General features: G+C 40.7%; 1 protein-coding gene across 5 annotated transcripts; it reads left to right on the top strand.

Annotated features, from left to right (window-relative positions):
* Window positions 1-7185: 7185 nt before the first annotated feature.
* Window positions 7186-19246, top strand: LOC111973242 (P2R1A-PPP2R2A-interacting phosphatase regulator 1). Of its 5 annotated transcripts, none has more exons than XM_024000547.2 (10): window positions 7186-7295; window positions 7820-7898; window positions 8013-8066; window positions 8851-8894; window positions 9088-9142; window positions 11581-11682; window positions 11801-11886; window positions 12029-12093; window positions 16704-16815; window positions 17009-19246. In XM_024000547.2, the coding sequence occupies exons 1-10, from the start codon at window positions 7186-7188 to the stop codon at window positions 17151-17153; spliced, it is 852 nt and encodes a 283-aa protein (XP_023856315.1). In that variant the 3' UTR covers window positions 17154-19246. The 5 variants fall into 5 exon arrangements, with proteins under 5 accessions (XP_023856315.1, XP_023856306.1, XP_070302747.1 ...); XM_024000538.2 differs by having other exon boundaries at window positions 9088-9166; XM_070446646.1 differs by lacking the exons at window positions 16704-16815; window positions 17009-19246 and adding an exon at window positions 12649-16697 and having other exon boundaries at window positions 7844-7898; window positions 9088-9166.
* The last annotated feature ends 1879 nt before the right edge of the window (window positions 19247-21125 follow it).

Here is a 21125-nt window from a genome sequence, read left to right as displayed (position 1 = left end):
ATACTGAATGAACACTTATTTTAACTTAATATAATACATCAATAAAATCAATTTAGCCTCAAATAAATAATGAAAAGTTTAAGTTCCTTGCTCAGAACATGAGAACATATGCAAGCTGGTGGTTCCTTTTAACATGAGTCTTCAATATTCCCAGGTAAGAAGTTTTAGGTTGTAGTTATTATAGGAATTATAGGACTAGTTCTCCCTATACCATTTGTATTTCATATACCTTTGACTATTGGATGTTCTTATAGGCACTTTAGTATTGCCAGTGTAACAGTATAGCTTCCATCCCTCTCCTCGCCGCTACCTGGGCTCGAACCAGGAACACATCGACAAAACAGCCACCCTCGAAGCAGTGTTACCCATGTAGAGCAAGGGGAACAACTTCTCCAAGTCTCAGAGCGAGTGACGTTTGAAACGCTATTAGCGCGCACCCCGCTAACTAGCTAGCCATTTCACATCGGTTACACCAGCCTAATCTCGAGAGTTGATAGGCTTGAAGTCATAAACAGCGCCATGCTTGAAGCATTGCGAAGAGCTGCTGGCAAAACGCACGAAAGTGCTGTTTGAATGAATGCTTACGAGCCTGCTGGTGCCTACCATCACTCAGTCAGACTGCTCTATCAAATCATAGACTTAATTATAACATAATAACACACAGAAATATCCGTAAGCTAACATTGCCTTCTGGAATCCCTGCTACTGTGGCTGTGCTTGGCACAATTGTGCAAGAGACATTTCAGCTTCAAAAATGATTTGTTCTACAGTACATGAATTTGGAGATCAGTTCATTTCTTTGCTTGATACTGAAGACCTAAAGGATAAAGACACCATCAAAGTGGTTGACCTTGACCCCCCCCCCTCCCCCCCTCTTATTACTTGAAATGTACAAGATCTCAATAACCGCTCCACAGAGACATCGGATGAGAGGGGCTCCCATGGATCACGTGACACTGTGATATGGTCCTCTCCCAAAAGTACCTCTTCCCAACGCTCCGGTGCGTGGCCATCTGAGTTTGTAGTTCCTCGCTTTGCTTATGATACAGAGCTCATTCTTGAGGCAGCTAATGAAGCACACATGAAGGATGGAACACTACTCAACAATCTGCCTGTGAAATCAGACATCCTGGAAAAACTGTCTGAAAGGATTTTCCAGTTTACAGCCTATCCGTCAAGTCTACAAATTTGGCAGGTTGCAGAAGCTTTGATTAAAAAAAGTACACATGTCTTAAGAGCCTTTATAAAGGATCTGCACCAGAATATAGAGCATGGGATCTGCATTGAAGGAGCAGAGGTCCTGGCTGGTATTCCCTGTCTTACACAGTCATGTACCTTGCTTATGGGCCTCATCTATGGCATAAATCTAAGGTACCCTAAAGAACTGAAATATACCTTTGAGGTGTTCCAAAAAGTATTCTTGGAACTTGACGATCTCAGGACCTCTCCACGGGTCCAAGCTCTAAAAATGAAGTTACTTGTTTTCAGAGATATCTAAAGATACCTACGAGAACTCTCAAAGGGCCACTCACAAACTGTGGTCTAAACCCTACTCAGTAAGCTGAAAAGCTAGTTGCTAGGTGGTATAGGAGCTACAGTTTACATTATGCTCTTTGTCAGGTGAAGTCATAAGAGACATTGTCAATTTCTGTTTAAAAAAACAGCTTTGTTTTAAAACTTAGTTTCAAAAAACTTAGTTTAAAACTTAGTTTTAGTGGATATCTGAGATTATTTGTCAGGTGCAAGCTATCTGGATGTAGTTACACCTGGATGTAACTTTACCTAAGGAGGCAAGGTGGAGTTGTACCCAGAATGCTTATACCTGTCAAAACAATATGTCCATATGGGCTTCACTAGTGCATATGGAGTCAGGTTAAAGGGACAATTTGGCATATATTTTGTAACAATATGTGCAATGTATGTTTTGAAAACCCATGTTTTGATTCATCTAAAACAGTTTGAATGAGGTTGTATTTGAGCTAAAATTCATATTGTGCTTTGTGTAATGTCTATTAAGACAAATCGTTAATTTACGTTTCTGTTCAAATATTTCTTTGTTGTTAAGGGGGCACACAGACCACCAGAAAATTCTTGCCAAACTGTACAAGATGTGAGGTCAAAGTGCTAATCCCAAACTATCACCTAAACTTTATGCAGTTGTGAAGATCTAAAAGTATTTGCAGTTAGGTGCAAGCTATCTGGATGTAACTTTACCTAAGGAGGCAAGGTGTAGTTATACCCAGAATGCTTACAGATTACAAAATATGATTGCTTAAAGAGTAGGGTTTAAGGGGCAATTTGAGATTGAAGTTTGAAGAAATTATAACATTTATTTTATTCAAAATAAAGGTGTGGAAGTTTGAAGTTGAACACTGTTGTTTCTTTTGCATATTCCCTTATATAGAAATAATACTTTTTTTGTAAATTATCCCAATTATATTGAGGTAACTATTTGCATCAGCTTTTTAAGTATAGTGAGTATATATTTGAGTAGTAGGAACCCAATTTAAATACATTTTACTAACCTGAGTACCATAAGTAACTGAGCAAAATACATTTGTTGATAAAACATAGAATGTCAATTACGATACTGAGTAAATTCAGCAAATTAAACGTACAATATTAGTTCTGTAACTGATTACATTAAGTATATCAAACTTATAACATTAGTTCTGGGACTTGAAGGATTTAAGCAGGTCAAAAAATAATAATAATATGAACCTGATAAAATTAAGTTGAATGAAATGAATTTTTGAGATCCAGTTAGTTGATTGCACTTAATATATTTGAGTTTGTAATACACTTAAAGCGAAGTATATTATACTTAAAATATCCTCCTTGTTGGATTTACTTAAAAAGCTGATGCAAATAGTTACCTACATTTTTTAAAGTAAAAGGGGCACAATATTTTTTTACAGTGAATGTTTGTACCATGTTTTGTGCTGATACCATGTTGTGTTGCTACCATGTTGTTGTCATGTGTTGCTGCCTTGTTAAGTTTACATTTACATTTAAGTCATTTAGCAGACGCTCTTATCCAGAGCGACTTACAAATTGGTGCATTCACCTTATGATATCCAGTGGAACAACCACTTTACAATAGTGCATCTAACTCTTTTAAGGGGGGGGGTTAGAAGGATTACTTTATCCTATCCTAGGTATTCCTTAAAGAGGTGGGGTTTCAGGTGTCTCTGGAAGGTGGTGATTGACTCCGCTGACCTGGCGTCGTGAGGGAGTTTGTTCCACCATTGGGGTGCCAGAGCAGCGAACAGTTTTGACTGGGCTTTTTGTTGTTGTTTTGTTGTTTTTGTTGTTGTCTTAGGTGTCTCTCTTGTTGTGATGTGTGTTTTGTCCTATATTTATATTGCATTAATTTTTTTAATCCAAGGCCCCGTCCCCGCAGTAGGCCTTTTGTCTTTTGGTAGGCCGTCATTGTAAATAATAATTTGTTCTTAACTGACTTGCCTAGTTAAATAAAGGTTAAATAAAAAAAAAACATTTAAATCCTCGGTTGATGAGAAACCTTATGGTGGCAAAAAACAATTCTATACATTTTGCTTTCAATTGTTTGGTTTATCCTGTTTACATTTTCAACTTTTCATGTTTACAATTTATTTTATTTGAAATTCAATACATATTGTGTGAAATTGGCCCCATACCCCCATACTATATACCTGTTTTCAAAACATTCAGTACTCTCATAACATTCACTTGACGTACTGGCAATCAAGCTTCTTTCCAGGACCGCTGAAAGATGCTCTCTTCCCTTCTTTTCTAGACTCTTTTACCACCGGCCAAAGTTTTTTCCCTAGCAGCAGCATTTACATTTTTCTTATACATAATACAAAATTATCAACAACTTACATTTTTCTTTATTTAACGATGCAAGTCAGTAAAGAACATTATTTACAATGACAGCCTACCATTCTGCCCCTGCCTTGTTCAGGGGAAGAAAGACAGATTGTTTTTACTTGTCAGCTCGGGGATTCGATCCAGCAAACTTTAAGTTACTGGCCCAACGCTCTAACCACTAGGCTACCTGCCGCCCCTACTTATTTTCCACCATAATTTGCAAATAAATTCATTAAAAATCCTACAATGTGATTTTATGGATTTTTTTTCTCATTTTGTCTGTCATAGTTGAAGTGTACCTATGATGAAAATTACAGGCCTCTCTCATCTTTTTAAGTGGGAGAACTTGCACAATTGGTGGCTGACTAAATACTTTTTTGCCCCACTGTATGTGTGTGGCAACATCCAAACTTTTTTCCAACAGATATTATCAATAAATCCATTCCAATAAGGCATGACATAAGGTATAGATACAACATCCTGCTGAAACAAGGTTCGTATCGCTCTGTTGTTGAATGGACCAAAAGAGAAACAAATCTTTCCTACTGATGAGTCAACAGGGACAATAGAAGGTAGGCTCTGAGGATCAGGTCTTGACACGTTCCTGAATAATAAAGCAACACCTGTGGGAATGGCATCTAAAACAATTGCAAAATCTTTAGGTGTTACAGGGACCTTGTAAAGTGATAAGAATTCCTTATAACTGAGTAAAAGACCGTCTCCATTTACCAGTTGGCTCACCAATAGGATATTATTTCGGAACCAATATTCTAAAAACAAAGAAGTATTTTTATACAATATATCCCGATTATTCCATATATAATATCTGTGTGGAGAATAATTTATAAACACAATTTAGGACCATGACAAGAAAACCTGCCGATGAAAAGCAGAAAGTTTCACTGGAATTTTGTCAATATTATAATTGCAAAACAACATAAAGTTAAGGCCACCAAAAGTAGAGAAGACATGATGAGGAATAAAATTCCAGATAGAAGTGGGTCTTAGGAATTGTTTTGTCCAATTGATCTTAAAAGTATTATTTAAAGTAGTAAAGTCCAGAGAATTCAGCTCACCATTCTCATAAGTGTTCATTACAACAGTTTTGGGTACGTAATGTAATGGGTACGGTTTCTCCACTGAAAGTTGAAAAGCATCTGGTCTATCTCCTTGCTTATTTTACTGTCAAGATATAAAGATAGAGCGCCATATGTTAGTCTAGAGATACCTTCAGCCTTGGTTATTAGGACTCTTCCTTTTAAAGATAAGTCCCTCTGTAGCCATTGATTTAGCTTCTTCTGGGTACCTTTAATAAGAGGGTTAAAATTTAGTAAGACTTCTGATCCTTTGTAATGGTTATGCCTAAATATGTAAGTTCTTCTTTTACTGGAATACCATAATATGAAGGTGTCACACAATCTTTGACAGCTATGAGTTCACATTTATTAATGTTAAGGTATAGACCAGACGCTTTGGAAAAGGATTGTATCACATTGATCGATATGGGAATTTGGTTAGCGTCTTTCAGAAAAAGTGTAGTATCATCAGCCAGCTGGCTTATAATAATTTATTTACCAGCTATGGAAATACCTTGTACAGGACTATTATTTAAAGAATTTGCAAGAAGTTGGGGTGATTAATAAATATATTAGATCTAGGAAAAAATGGATTGAGGAGGGAGAATAGAATTCATCCTATTTCTTTAGACTTGAGAAATGTCACTCTAAAAAGAACACTATCCATAAATTAAACATTAAACAACATTATTACAGATGACCAAAAATTAATTTTTACAGAAAATTGTATAGCTCTACGTACTGTCAGGAATCCACAGATATGTTTTTTAACTCACTGAATAATGTTCACTCTATCAGTGATATAGAATCTAAACAGTGTGATGAACCCATCAACGTTGAAGAGATTATAGAGTCTATCAAACATCTAAAGAACAATAAATCACCAGGTGTTGATGGAATTACATCAGAATTTTACAAATTATTTTCTGAACAAGTAGCTCCCTTCCTATTTGAAGTCTTTTTAGAGAGTATTAAAAACAATGTTTTTAACTGAGGATAGCTTCATATTATTTTTAGATTTTTATAAAGCATTTGACACAGTAGAGCATCAGTTTCTCTTCCACTCCCTTGAGAGACTTGGCTTTGGGGATTTTTTCTGTAAGGCTGTTAAGACTCTCTATGCAAATGGTAACAGCTCTATCAAATTGAAATATGGCACCTCACCTAGATTTGAGTTAAAGAGAGGAATTAGGCAAGGTTGTCTTATCTCCCCGTACCTGTTTTTATTAAACACCTCCAGACCTCCTTCAGCTCTTTTACCTAGCAGCAGCATCAGTTAACCGACATTTTGACTGTATGACGTCACCAGGAAGTAGCTCACAACCGCTGCAGCCATTGGTCACTTGTCTGCTTTTCAAACGGGCACACCGGCAAATTGAGGCAATTTAATTGGATCCGTCTGCTGTCCGTCACCCTGCAAGCATCAAAAGGGGCGGGAAGTTTGGTATTGGAGATTTCTCGGCGGCTCCAGTAGCAGATTAATAAACACAATTGATCATTGAGTTCAGCGACCTAAACGATTTCATTTTACTCAGAGTTAACGTATTGTAAAGAAGGGAAATGCTCGATATATGGCTGAGGGAGAACTGTACAAGTTATGTAGGTTGATGATCGTCTGAACATGGTAATGAAACTTTCAAGCTAACATAGCACCTTCATCAATAACCATTTGATATAACGGCGTTAGCTAGCCTGTGTTAGCCAGCTGGCTTCATAATATTCGAGCTAACTCACGTAATAGTTAGTAGCGAACTAATAATATTGTGCTATACTACAAGCTAATACGACGTCAATTGTCGAAGTGTTTTAATTTGGCTAACTGGTCTTTCTAAACAGTTGACTACGCATCACTTTCTTGCTCGAGACCATTAACGTTAGCTCGCTTGCTAGCTAGTTTCATTAGCAAGTAGCTAGCTAGCTAGCGACTAGGCATTGTGCCTGTGTGGCTAGGCTAACTAGCACAGGCCAGGGCTTTGAGTGAGCTGTGATTTGCTAGCCCATTAGGAAAAATGACTTCGGTTCAGCCCAAGAACCAAGAAAGAATCTTCAAGAGCGTCACTTGCTGGAACTTGAGCCAATATAAACTTACTTTATACATGTTGATATTTTTCAGATCCATCAATCAGCATTGGAGTAACAAACGTTACCTACGTAGAACGTTGCTTTGCATCACCATGTAGGTTCACATACTGGTGGTCTGGAACGTTGCAGGCGTTTCTGAAGACATCTCGAGCCAACTAAACGAAAGGACACCAGGATGAGCAAACAAGAGAATATGGAATTGGATCTCGTAATCCCATCAACACTAGTTCAGAGCGACGGACACCTGAGACGATCCAACAGCGCCCCAATGATTAATGGCTTAAGGTTTTCAGAAAATGTCTTTCACCTCACTTGTATCACTTTAAATGTCAATTTGGTCACTGCTCCTCACATTATTTCTGACTTGAGATGTTGATCTAGTCAAACTGCATGGCTTTTAATGTGCTGTGAAACGTAAAGTTTTTTTTTTTTTGAAGTGCCTTCATTTTGCTGGACCTCTGCAGTAGCTAATGAGGGGGTCTATAATAATTACACACACCTTCTCTGATATGAGGAGTGTGGACAATTCAGTAATGCCACAGCAGACCAGCGGAGTTAACAAGGCCACCAGTTTCTCAAGATCAGGCTGTCGGTAGTATAATGCTGACATTGAGCATAGTAGTCGAAGAATGTGTTCCAAATGTCATCCTATTCCCTATACCGTGCTCTACTTTTGACCAGAGCCCTATCGCACCCTATTGCCTACATAGTGGGCTATTTTGGGACCTGGTGAAAATAAGTGTACTATATTGGGAATAGGGTGCCATTTGAGACATCAAAGTGGTGTTAATCTTTCTGTCCATTTTTAGTGATAATTCCCAGGTTTTCCACAGAGAGATTCTACGCAGCAGGAGAAACAGCACCACTGTTGTCAACCGCCCTAATATGGTATGGAAATTGGAGTGTAATCAAAATAATATGCATAATACTCCTACTAAGTAATATCTTATAGACAGGGGGATTCATTTAATTCATCTTGCTCCCCTTCACACACACATGCAGGTCCCTTCATCGCCCATTCGCGTCCCCAGCACAAGGCTTCATCAGATCAAACGGGTAAGTATGACTGCAGTGCACACACTTGTCATGGAACCAAGCTATGATTTTAGCTGCTTTGTATTTCAGGCCTTCATCCGTGACTGACAAACGTGCTAGAGCCATAGACTGCCTCACCCTATTTCCGATATAGTACACAGAGCTCACGGTTTCCCAGAGCAGACCTATTGGTAGTACTCTCCAACAACTTTCACTCTTGATTGTCAGCCCGTTTGATCCATAGGCGAGATACTGTAATAGCACTGACCAACTGAATGTCTATGCTTCTTGTTTATTGTGGTGGGGGGGGGGGGGTAGTAGATCAGCTTTAATATTGCAGATGGGTTGTTGCGTCCGTCAATGTCATTGTCTGCGTCACTTCCAATACCCCATTATATTTGCAAAAAAAATGTATATATACATGTCATGAACATGCATATCTATCTCTCTTTAAAAATATATATTTTCCTTTATTACCCTCCAACCCTACCACCCCTCCCCCAACTGGAGTAAACTAGTGAACAATAACGCTTAGGCCTTTATTTCCAGCTTATTCATACTATATACATTTTATGGACAGTCTATTTTACAATAGTTCTATTTTATTTGTTTTTACTCCTGTCGACCCTCAACCTCACCCATCTCTTTCTGGTGTCCACCCGGTTTGATTTCTATTTGCCATATCTTTCAAACTGCTCTTTCACAAAAGTTCTTAACATATATACGTTTCTACGGACTCAGTATGTTTTACATGAGTTATCTTGTTATTAGTTATTGTCTATGCTACTTCTTTGTGGTACTACAGGAGGAGGGTGTGGATGTGATGAACAGAGAGACAGCCCATGAACGGTAAGAGACGCACATGGATTGAGACAAGTTGGTGCATGATGAAATTCAGTTTATTGGCCTTGAAAACATTTAATTTATTAACCGCTCACTCGTCGTGTGATTGTATACTATGTCAATAACCGCGGTTGCGTATCATTGGATCAACCCTTTGAGGGAAAAAGCATATTCATAGATGTCTGTGTTTTCATCACAGGGAGGTTCAAGCAGCCATGCAGATGAGTCAGTCCTGGGAGGAGAGTCTGAGTCTGGTGAGAAATGATGATGCTCCCATGGTAACAATAAATATGAATATGAATACCCCCCCCAAAAAAATATATTAGGCTTACGCACTCCACTATTTTGGAGGCTCTCACCACTTCAGCGTTCATGCAATTGGGCAGTGCATTAGTATGTTAGATTACTAAGCCAACATCCCAAAACTAAGGTAGTGCACTAAAGAAAGAAAGGGTGCTATTTGGGGTAGAGCCTTTCAGTTTGTATATTTGGTATGATGGTCTGCCTCCACATTGCATTTTGTGTCCCTCGGCCAGTGAAAGCCTCTGTTGTAGGGAGTGTGGCCCATGCCGGAGTAACTGCCATTGGTGGCCCTGCTAACTCTGTCTCAAGAACAGAATCAGGGGGACAGATATAATGTGGTGAGGGGACAGTTTGTGTGTCGGTTACATTGTGCAATATTTATGCTCCAAATGCAGACTCCCCTGAGTTCTTTCATGCAATAGTACAAACCCTACTGGGATGTGGTGACTTTAATCAGATTTCAGACAAAGATGTTGACAGATCCAGCCCTTTGCTCCAAATCTGTGCCAATGAATTAATGCTGAATGATTTGTAAATATTTTTATTTTGCATGTTATGGCACTTATGCCAGAACTGATAATTGGTGATTATTTATTTTTTAACCTGGTGAAGGATCTTAAGACATTGGAACTAAGCTTTGCTCACTCTAGAGATAGGACCACACTAAGTAAGATTATTAGAGGCAAGTACAGTATGAGCTGAATAAGTTTCACCACAAAAGAAGATGCTCTATTTCGAACTGAATCGGGAGAAAAACCTTAGTAAGCACCGTCCTAATATTGAGTTGCCCCCCTTTTGCCCTCAGAACAGCCTCAATTCGTCAGGGCATGGACTCTAAAAGGCGTTGAAAGTTTTCCACAGGGATGCTGGCCAATGTTGACGCCAATGCTTCCCACTGTTGTCAAGTTGGCTGGATGTCCTTTGGGTGGTGGACCATTCTTGTTACACACGGGACCCTGATGAGCGTGAAAAACCCAGCAGTGTTGCACTTCAAAGGCACTTAAAATATTTGATCTTGCCCTTTCCCCCTCTGAATGGCACACATACACAATCCATGTCTTAATTGTCTCGAAGGCTTGAAAATTCTCCTTTAACCTGTCTCCTCTATCTACAGTGATTGAAGTGGATTTATGTGTGACATCAATAAAGGATCATAGCTTTCACCTTAGACAACCTTATACCAGAGGTTTTCAAACTGCAGTCCGTGGCCCCAAAGTACGGCAGGGTGTCAGTTTTATAATTTTTTAATGTTTTGGGGGGATTTTATGGGAAGTATTTTATATTGCTAGCTGCACAGAATACCATTGTGGATACCGTTTTTATGTCTCTGCATCCCAGATGAAGGAAGTTGGAGGTAGTTTCACGAGCCAATGCTAACTAGCATTAGCGCAATGACTTGACGTTTACAGGAACAGTTAGCATAAATGGCTTCATTGCAAAAATCTCAAACTATCCCTTTGATATGGAGGAAATTAGTATTTATATTTTATTTGTTAACAAAATGTCACACTTCCCCACAGTTCAATGGCAAGAGGAAGTCAAAACAATGAAACTGTCTACCAAATCTATTCATTTTAAAATGTTGAATACTTAGATAAAACATTTTTGCTAACATATGATGGGGGGTCGCTAGTTTGCCTTTGCGGGCATCCCTGGGCAAGGAACGTTTGAAAACCCCTAAGATTACAGGAGCACAGGAGAATCCAACAATTTCCTTGTCCCGGGAGGCTCTGACAAATGTATATTGTATAAAAATTTAGACGCAACAATGCTACCAGATACACATAAACTTTCAGTCATTGCGCTAACAGTAGTTAGCATTTTTTTGTGAAACTACCTCTTAACTTCCTTCATATGGGACACAGACACACAAATTATATCTTGAGTTCATCTGACTCTTGGTAAGTAGATAAAGGGTCTCATTGCCATAATCATGAAGTATCCCTTAAGGGCTCTGACTGGGTATGGGGTCCATTGCTGCAGTGGTCAGCAGGTGGGGCTACTAACTAGTTATCCATGTTCTTAGATACACAATGATCTGAGGATATAATTCATGACATAGAAATACATGCCACATTATGAAATTGGTCTTTGGTCGTTAGACTAAGCTGTAGGCCTGCCTACCTCTGGAGGGGATGGGGTGGGTGGGAATGGAGACGAAAGTATGGTTTATGTTAGGCTGTATATGTCTATGTATCTTATATATTTTGTCTCGCCTGAATAAATCAACTATATATTAAAATAACAATCATTCAGTAGTATATTAGCAACAACCACCTCATTGGTATGATTTGTATGCTCACCACCACCACCTTACAGTTGAATGGATGGTGGTACATTACAGTTTGATTATTGCTGATTACAGTTTTGCTTGTGCTAATACCCACAGAGTGACAATGACTTTGAGAAATCTGCATCGTCGTCCCCAAAGCGCATCGACTTTGTGCCTGTGTCCCCAGCACCATCCCCTACAAGAGGGATAGGGAAGAAGGTATGTGCATTGTGCAGCCACTGCAATGTGTACGGATGCCTGGCAGTTAGGACCACAAATGTTTCTCTGGCAGCGAGTCCTGGCTCATAATTATGTATTTCATTCCTCCAATGAGCAGCAGTGCTTCTCCCCTTCATTGCAAATTCTGGTGAGCAGCAATGGCCTATCCCCCAGCCCTATACCTAGCCCAACGCGGCGCTTCAGGTGAGTGCTCTAAGGGTAGCTCTGATCACTGACAACTCCCATTCATAGTTCTACACTACTTTTGCCTACAACTGATGATCAGAATGTTTATTTAGTAACTGCTATAAATGTTGCTTCGTTGTCGGTCTTCTCTTGTCTCTAGCCGGCGGAGCCAAAGCCCCATTAACTGCATCAGGCCCAGCATCCTGGGGCCCATCAAACGTAAAGGTGGGTCTGTATTTTTTTTTTTATAGATATACACTACCGTTCAAAAGTTTGGGGTCACTTAGACATGTCCTTGTTTTTGAAAGAAAAGCACTTTTTTTACGGTTAAAATAACATCAAATTGATCAGAAATACAGCGTAGACATTGTTCGTGTTGTAAATGCCTGTTGTAGCTGGAAATGGCTGATTTTATGGAATATCTAGAGGCCCATTATCAGCAACCATCACTCCTGTGTTCCAATGGCACGTTGTGTTAGCTAATCCAAGTTTATCATTTGAAAAGGCTAATTGATCATTAGAAAACCCTTTTGCAATTATGTTAGCACAGTTAAACTGTTCTGATTTTAAAGAAGCAGTAAAACTGTCCTTCTTTAGACTAGTTGAGTATCTGGAGCATGAGCATTTGTGGGTTCAATTACAGGCTCAAAATGGCCAGAAACAAAGACCTTCTGAAACTCGTCAGTCTATTCTTGTTCTGAGAAACAAAGGCTATTCCATGTGCGAAATTGCCAAGAAACTGAAGAGCTCGTTCAACACTGTGTACTACTCCCTTCACAGAACAGCGCAAACTGGCTCTAACCAGAATAGAAACCGTGGGAGGCACCGGTGCACAAATGAGCAAGAGGACAAGTACATGCCAACCCAGGAGCTCCGTATCCGGCTTGTTCACCTGCGGGATCGGCCAATTTAAATTGACCGATTCCTGTAACGCAGTAAAATTGTTCATTGTTTCAGCCAGTCAGAATGAGTTTTTCCCCACAAAAGGGCTTTATTACAGACATAAATACTCCTCAGTTTCATCAGCTGTCCGGGTGGCTGGTTTTAGACAATCCCGCAGGTGAACAAGCTAGATGTGGAGGTCCTGGGTTGGCATGGTTACACGTGCTCTGCAGTTGTGAGGCCGGCTGAACGTACTGCCAAGTTGTCTAAAAAGACGTTGGCGGTTGCTTACAGTAGATAATTTAACATTAAATTATCTGTCAACGCCTCTGGTGGACATTCCTGCAGTCAGCATGCCAATTGCACGCACCGTCAATTTGAGACATCTGTGTGTTGTGACAACTTAACATTTTAGTGGCCTTTTATTGTCCCAAGCACAAGGTGCACCTGTAATGATCGTGCAGTTTAATCAGATTGATATGCCACACCTGTCAGGTGTATGGATTAACTTGGCGAAGGAGAAATGCTCGCCAACACAAAATTAGAGTGAAAAATAACTTGTGCTTATGGAACATTTCTGTGATCTTTTATTTCAGCTCATGAAACCAACACTTTACATGTTGCATATATGTTTTTGTTGGGTGTGTGTATATGAGTGTACAAACAAACTGGTGATTGTTGGGACACTCTAAAAGCCAATCTGAGGGGTAGAATTATCTTTGTAATACTTGTAGTAATTTTTGGGGAATTGGAAGGACGAAGTTAGACATGGAGAAAGATTTTACGACATTGGGACTAAGCTTTGCTCACTCTAGAGATAGAACCACACTAAGTAAGATTATTTGAGGCAAGTATGAGCTGAATACGTTACCACAACATAACATGCTCTATTTTGCCACCCGAGTGGCGCAGTGGTCGCTGTGCCACTAGAGATCCTGGTTCGAGTCCAGGCTCTGTCGCAGCCGGCCGRGACTGGGAGACACATGGGGCGGCGCACAATTGGCCCAGTGTCGTCCGGGTTAGGGGAYGGTTTGGCGGGCAGGGATATTCTTGTCCTATCTCGCACTAGCAACTTCTCTGGCGGGCCTGGCGCAATGCACGCCGACACGGTTGCCAGGTGCACCGCGTTTCCTCCGACACATTGGTGTGGCTGGCTTCCAGGTTAAGCGGGCATTGTCAAGAAGCAGTGCGATTTGGCTCGGTTTTGGAGGATGCACGACTCTCAACCTTCACGTCTCTTGAGTCCGTATGGGGGTTGCAGCGATGGGACAAGACTAACTACCAACTGAATACCACAAAATTGGGGAGGAAAAAAAACTGTTGAGTATGAAAACCCAGCACTGTTGCAGTTCTTCACCCAAACTGGTGTGCCTGGCACCTACTATACCCTGTTTAAAGGCACTTACCTTTTGTCTTGCCCTTTCACCCTCTGAATGGCACACATACACAGTTCATGTCTCAATTATCTTGAGGCTTAACAATCCTTCTTTAACCTGTTTCCTCACCTTCATCTACACTGATTTGAAGTGGATTTAACAGGTGACCTCAATAAGGGATCATGGCTTTCACCAGGATTTACCTGGTCAGTCTGTCATGGAAAGAGCAGGTGTTCATAATGTTTTGTACACTGTATGTACAAGTCAGGTTTGGACACCTACTCATTCAAGGGTTTTTCTTAATTTTTACTACTTTCTACATTGTAGAATAATAGTTAAGACATCAAAACTATGAAGTAACACATGGAATCCTGTAGTAACCCAAAAAGTGTTAATCAAATACAAAATATATTTTGATTTTAAAGATTCTTCAAAGTAGCTACCCTTTGCCTTGATGACAGCTTTGCACACTCTTGGCATTCTCTTAACCAGCTTCACCTGGAATCTTTTTCCAACACTCTTGAAGGAGTTCCCACATGCTGAGCACTTGTTGGCTGCTTTTCCTTCACTCTGCGGTCKAACTCATTCCAAACCATTTCAATTGTAGTTGTCTTGGGTCTCTCTTTATGTAGTGTTGTCTCTCGTCGTGGTGTGTTTTGTCCTATATTTATATTGTATTTATTTTTTATCCCAGGCCCCCGTCCATGTAGGAGGCCTTTTCCCTTTTGGTAGGCCGTCATTGTAAATAAGAATTTGTTCTTAACTGACTTGCCTACTAGTTCAATAAAAAATTGGGTTGAGGTCTGGTGATTGTGTAGGGCAGGTCATCTGATGCAGCACTCCATCACTTTCCTTTGTCAAATAGCCCTTACACAGCCTGGAGGTGTGTTGACATTATCCTGAAAAACAAATGATTGTCCCACTAAGCGCAAACCAGATGGGATGGTGTATCTCTGCAGGATGCTGTGGTCGCCATGCTGGTTAAGTGTGCCTTGAATTCAAAATAAATCACTGACAGTGTAACCAGCAAAGCACCATCACACCACCTCCTCCATGCTTCCCGGTGGGAACCACACACACAGAGATCATCCGTTCATCTACTCTGCGTCCCACAAAGACACGGCGGTTGGAACCAAAAATCTCAAATTTGGACTCATCAGACCAAAGGACAGATTTCCACCGGTCTAATGTCCATTGCTTGTGTTTCTTGGCCCAAGCAATTCTCTTATTGGTGTCTTTTAGTAGTGGTTTCTTTGCAGCAATTTGACCATGAAGGCCTGATTCACACTGTCTCCTCTGAACAGTTGATGTTGAGATGTGTCTGTTACTTGAACTCTGAAGCATTTATTTGGGCTGCAATTTCTGAGGCTGGTAACTCTAATGAACTTACCCTCTGCAGCAGAGGTAACTCTGGGTCTTCCATTCCTGTGGTGGTCCTCATGAGCCAGTTTCATCATAGCGCTTGATGGTTTTTGCGACTGCACTTGAAGAAACTTAAAGTTCTTGAAATGTTCCGGATTGACTGACCTTCAAGTCTTAATGCAATGATGGACTGTCATTTCTCTATGCTTATTTGACCAGTTCTTGCCATTTAATATGGACTTAGACCTAATTGGTAACATACCATCTTCTGTATACCACCCCTACCATGTCACAACACAACTAATTGGCTCAAACGCATTACGAAGGAAAGAAATTCCACAAATTAACTTAACAATGCACACCTGTTAATTGAAATGCATTCCAGGTGACTACTACATGAAGCTGGTTGAGAGAATGCCAAGAGTGTGCAAAGCTTTCATCAAGGCAAAGGGTGGCTACTTGAATGAGTAGGTGTCCAAGCGTTTGACTGGTTTGAGCAAAAATATGAACGCAACAGGGAAATTGTTGGTTTCATGAGCTGAAATAAATGTTCCCATAAATGTTCCATACGCACAAACAGCTTACCTCTCACAAATGTGTTTACATCCCTGTTAATTACCATTTCTCCTTTGCCAAGACCTCACCGGTATGGCTCTCAAGAAGCTGATTAAACAGCATGATCATTACACAGTTGCATCTTGTGCTGGGGACAATAAAAATACCACTTTAAAATGTGCAGTTGTCACAACACAATGCCACAAATGTCTCAAGTTGAGGGAGCATGCAATTGGCATCCTGACTGTAGGTATGTCCACTAGAGTTGTTGCCAGATAATTGAGTGAGTGGGGATTCTGAGGAGTATTTCTGGCTCCAATAAAGCCCCTTTGTGGGGAAATACTCATTCTGATTGGCTGGGTCTGGCTGCCAAGTGGGTGACCTATGCCCTACAAGGTCCACCTATGGCTGCACCCCTGCCCAGTCAGGTGAAATCCATAGATTAGGGACTTTATTTATTTCAATTGACTGATTTCCTTAACTGTAATTCAGTAAAGTCTTTGAAGTTGTTTTGCATTTTTGTTTTTGTACACACACACATTATACTAGAGCCACTTCACTTGCCCCTTTGAACTCCTGTTTTGGTGAAAGAGGGCATTTTGTGTGAGGTGTTTTATGTCCGTTCTCTCTTGAAGAATGTCTGTGCCTCCCCTTCTCTAGGGGAGATGATGGAGGTGGAGAGCCAGCCAAAGAGGCTCTTTCATGGAACCACCACCATGCTGTCCTCTGATTTGCCTGCTCCCCAAGTCCAACTGACAGACTTCAACTCCTGGTGATTGTTCCTCAAACTTCATAAAAGCCACTGCATGTTTAGGCCATTTGGTTCACAATTTTAACACTTTCAGTCCCCTCTGTCATTAGGCTAAACCCTGCACTTTCATATGATGAGCAGAATCACAATGTGACCCACTGTCGTTGAATATCTAACAGTTTGCGTGCTGAAATGCATCTTCTCCACTTGCCAGTCTCTGTCCGCCAGACGTGCTAGATGGCAGCCTCAGCAGTGTGGGTTCTTCCACTGGCTCGCCAGCCAAGATGGAGGGAGTCTCAGAGTGTCCTTCCTCCAGCAACTATCCCTTCACCCCCCTCCACGACCACTCCCCAAAATAAACAAGGGAACATGAGACTCTAAACAAGAGTGAAGGCACGAAAGCCACCTCAACTGTACGACACCCCCCCCCCCCCCAAATCACTTTGCTTTAGCTAATGTGGGAATCCCTTCCCATGCTGTTTGCTTTTGCTAGGGGAGGAGAGTCTAGGTATTTGCATTGAAAGGAAACCAAAGCCTTGGATGTGTGCTGTATGGACGCACCATGCTGTAGTAGGCCCTAGTAAGAGTAGGGAGTGATTGTGGATGCTATGTACACCAGCTGCTAGATATAGGTCCTTTACATGGTGCTGCTTAGCAACACAGTGGTCGGAACCACCATGTCTTTTACCCTGCATCACATCACCATGTCAGCTCCCAGCCACAGTACTGGGTGGAAAATTACTGCCAGGATATGGAGAAAGACCTCCATTAAGTCTGTTTTCTGAAAAAATCTCCAAGCCTTTTGGTGAATGTGCACAAAATTGTCTGCAGACATTGTATGAATGAAAGGATTAAACTTGTTTTTCCCGCTTTATATAATTTTGTAAGTATGTACATAATTGTCAATTTATTATTATTATTATAGGTTTGTGATTGGCCCTGTGCCCGTATGAACCGCACAGCTTCAACAGTGAACGGACAATTCCCTCTAAACGGAGCGGATTAGGAATTCTGTTCCCTTAACTCTTCCAGAGGTGCGAATATGGTCGTTCTCTACTCGTCCTTGTACTGTAAGAGAAGAAAATGGTTATCCTCAGTAGTACTTAGATGTAGGGGATCAAGGAACTGTCATTCTGGTTGATGCTCTACCTTTTTGTTAGCCCTTAATCTAGTCCTTCACTGGCATGCTGCGACTATAGTTGCCAATGAGTTGGGTAATGTCACGTCCACCCATTGTCCTTGCAGATTGTACTAGGGGAACGGCACGAGAGGGGGCTCTCAGGATTGGAACACGAGAGACTCCGATCTCTGAATCCTGTGTCTTTGCCAAGGCATTGCTATAGACGTGCAGCCAAATTAGTTTTCACTTCAGAACCTTTTTATGAAATAAATTGTTTTCTTGTTTGTTGGAGCCATTTATGTAAATTGAACAGATTTATTTTTTTTGCCTACATAATTGCGTTTGTTGATACTAAATATTAGAATAGCTCAACCTGTTCTCCTTTTTACCCTGAAATGAAATCAATAGAATGGTTTAGGACAAGCACACTGGTGCATGGAACAAAATCATGCCATTATATTTAAAAAAAGGGACATGTCTTGTGTCCATATACTGTGGTCAACATTTGTCATAGTTTTAGTGCATAATGTTACACTGGATGTGTTGTTTATGAATAAAATGCGCAATGAACATTCGTAAGCAATACCAAAGATTGAACAGGGGAAATGTAAAGACAAACTTAAGTTTCTCTGAAAATCCAGTTGTACACTGATTCACAAATGCATTTTTAGACCATTTGTAAAACATTTGGGCTAAAGTCATTTCAGTTCAACCTGTACGAATGGTCTCTTAAATTGATTTCTTAGTTCTTTTTTCTGTCATACAAGGTATGCCATCGTACAAAGGGAGTGTGAAACTCCACTTTGTCATATACAAGCAAGAGTGATTGTAAATCCTTTTTATGGAAGTAAGTCATAGATTAAAAAAAAATCTGAAATGATGAAGTTCTGAATACAGAATGTTTTTTCCCTTTGTTTATTTAGAAAAATGGCAGCCGGTCATTCAGGTCTGCTTGCCCTGCTGTCAATATGATTGCAGTGATTTTATTTCTGTCCATGTTTTATTTTGTCCTGTTCAATTTTCAATGTCTGCAATATGTCTACGGCATGAGATGGGCAGAGTAAATCAAAGTGTTTATGTACGTGATGGGACGGTGGTAGACTAGTTAGACCACCAACCCTTTGCTCGTGTCCCTCGCTGGACTGAAACATTTCCCCTGTGATCCTTTCATATCAAAGACATCTAAGCAGGAAAGGGTAAATATGTTTGTCTAATATTTCCATTCAATGACTGGTGTTCAGCTTTGTTGTTGATAGACTTGTTACATGTTTTTTTTTTTTTTTTTTTTAATATATAATTGGGCCCTCTTAATAAAGCATTGGATTGACAATTGGTTGGAAGAGTGGAGTTGTTTCTGCCCATCTAGTCATAATGCATTTGATGCCCAACTCAACTGACTATACAGTATAATCGGAAAGTACAACACCTGCACAGGATCGGTACATCCGAACATCACACCTGCGGGACAGGTACAGGATGGCAACAACAACTGCCTGAGTTACACCAGGAACGCACAATCCCTCCATCAGTGCTCAGACTCCGCAATAGGCTGAGAGAGGCTGGACAGGGCTTGTAGGCCTGTTGTAAGGCAGGTCCTCACCAAACATCACCGGCAAAAATGTCGCCTGTGGGCACAAATCCACCGTCGCTGGACCAGACAGGACTGGCAAAAAGTGCTCTTCACTGACGAGTAGCGGTTTTGTCTCACCAGGGGTGATGGTCGGACTCACGCTTATCTTCGAAGGAATGAGCGTTACACCGAGGCCTGTACTCTGGAGCGGGATTGATTTGGAGGTGGAGGGTCCGTCATGGTCTGGGGCGGTGTGTCACAGCATCATCGGACTGAGCTTGTTGTCATTGCAGGCAATCTCAATGCTGTGCGTTACAGGGAAGACATCCTCCTCCCTCATGTGGTACCGTTCCTGCAGGCTCATCCTGACATGACCCTCCAGCATGACAATGCCACCAGCCATACTGCTCATTCTGTGCGTTATTTTCTGCAAAACAGGAATGTGTGTTCTGCCATGGCCAGTGAAGAACCTGGATGTCAATCCCAATTCCAGGTCCGTATTATGACAAGAACCGGTCAAATAAGTAAAGAGAATCGACAGTCCATCATTACTTTAAGACATGAAGGTCAGTCAATCCGGAACATTTCAAGAACTTTGAACGTTTCTTTAAGTGCAGTCGCAAAAACCATCAAGCGCAATGATGAAACCCAGAGTTACCTCTGCAGCAGAGGATAAGTTCATCAGAGTTACCAGCCTCAGAAATTGCAGCCCAAATAAATGCTTCACAGAGTTCAAGTATTTGTATTTTGTATTTATTATGGACCCCTGCAGCAGCTACTCTTCCTGGGGTCCAGCAAAATTAAGGCAGTTTATACAATTTTTAAACATTACAATACATTCACAGATTTCACAACAGACTGTGTGCCCTCAGGCCTCTACTCCACCACTACCACATGTCTACAGTACTAAATCTATGTGTGTGTATAGTGCGTATGTTATCGTATGTGTGTGTGTGTCTATGCATGTTTCTGTGCCTATGTTTGTGTTGCTTCACAGTCACCGCTGTTCCATAAGGTGTTTTTTTTTTAATCGTTTTTTAAAATCTAATTTTACCGCTTGCATCAGTTACTTGATGTGGAATAGAGTTCCATGTAGTCATGGCTCTATGTAGTACTGTTCGCCTCCCATAGTCTGTTCTGGACTTGGGGACTGTGAAGAGACCTCTTGTGGCATAACTTGTGGGGTATGCATGGGTGTCTGAGCTGTGTTCCAGTAGTTTAGACAGACAGCTCGGTGCATTCAACATGTCAATACCTCTCATAAATAAAAGTAATGATGAAGTCAATCTCTCCTCCACTTTCAGCCAGGAGAGATTGACATGTACAGTTGAAGTCGGAAGTTTACATACATTTTAAGAATGTGAAATGTTAGAATAATAGTAGAGAGAATGATTTATTTCAGCCTTTTATTTCTTTAATCACATTCCCAGTGGGTCAGAAGTTTACATACACTCAATTAGTATTTGTTAGCATTGCCTTTAAATTGTTTAACTTGGATCAAATGTTTCGGGTAGCCTTCCACAAGCTAACCCACAATAAGTTGGGTGAATTTTGGCCGATTCCTCCTGACAAAGCTTGTGTAACTGAGTCGGGTTTGTAGGCCTCCTTGCTCGCACATGCTTTTTCAGTTCTGCCCACACA

This window comes from Salvelinus sp. IW2-2015, linkage group LG2 (assembly GCF_002910315.2).
Source record: "Salvelinus sp. IW2-2015 linkage group LG2, ASM291031v2, whole genome shotgun sequence".
Classification (NCBI taxonomy): Eukaryota; Metazoa; Chordata; class Actinopteri; order Salmoniformes; family Salmonidae; genus Salvelinus; species Salvelinus sp. IW2-2015.
This window is presented reverse-complemented; position numbering and strand designations above follow the sequence as displayed.

Excerpts from the sequence above, each read along its gene's own strand:
- LOC111973242 (XM_070446639.1), top strand. The coding sequence starts at position 7,186 with ATGAGCAAACAAGAGAATATGGAATTGGATCTCGTAATCCCATCAACA. Across the intron at positions 7,899-8,012 it reads TTGTCAACCGCCCTAATATG|GTCCCTTCATCGCCCATTCG; the intron begins GTATGGAAATTG and ends ACACACATGCAG. Across the intron at positions 11,887-12,028 it reads AGCCCAACGCGGCGCTTCAG|CCGGCGGAGCCAAAGCCCCA; the intron begins GTGAGTGCTCTA and ends TCTTGTCTCTAG.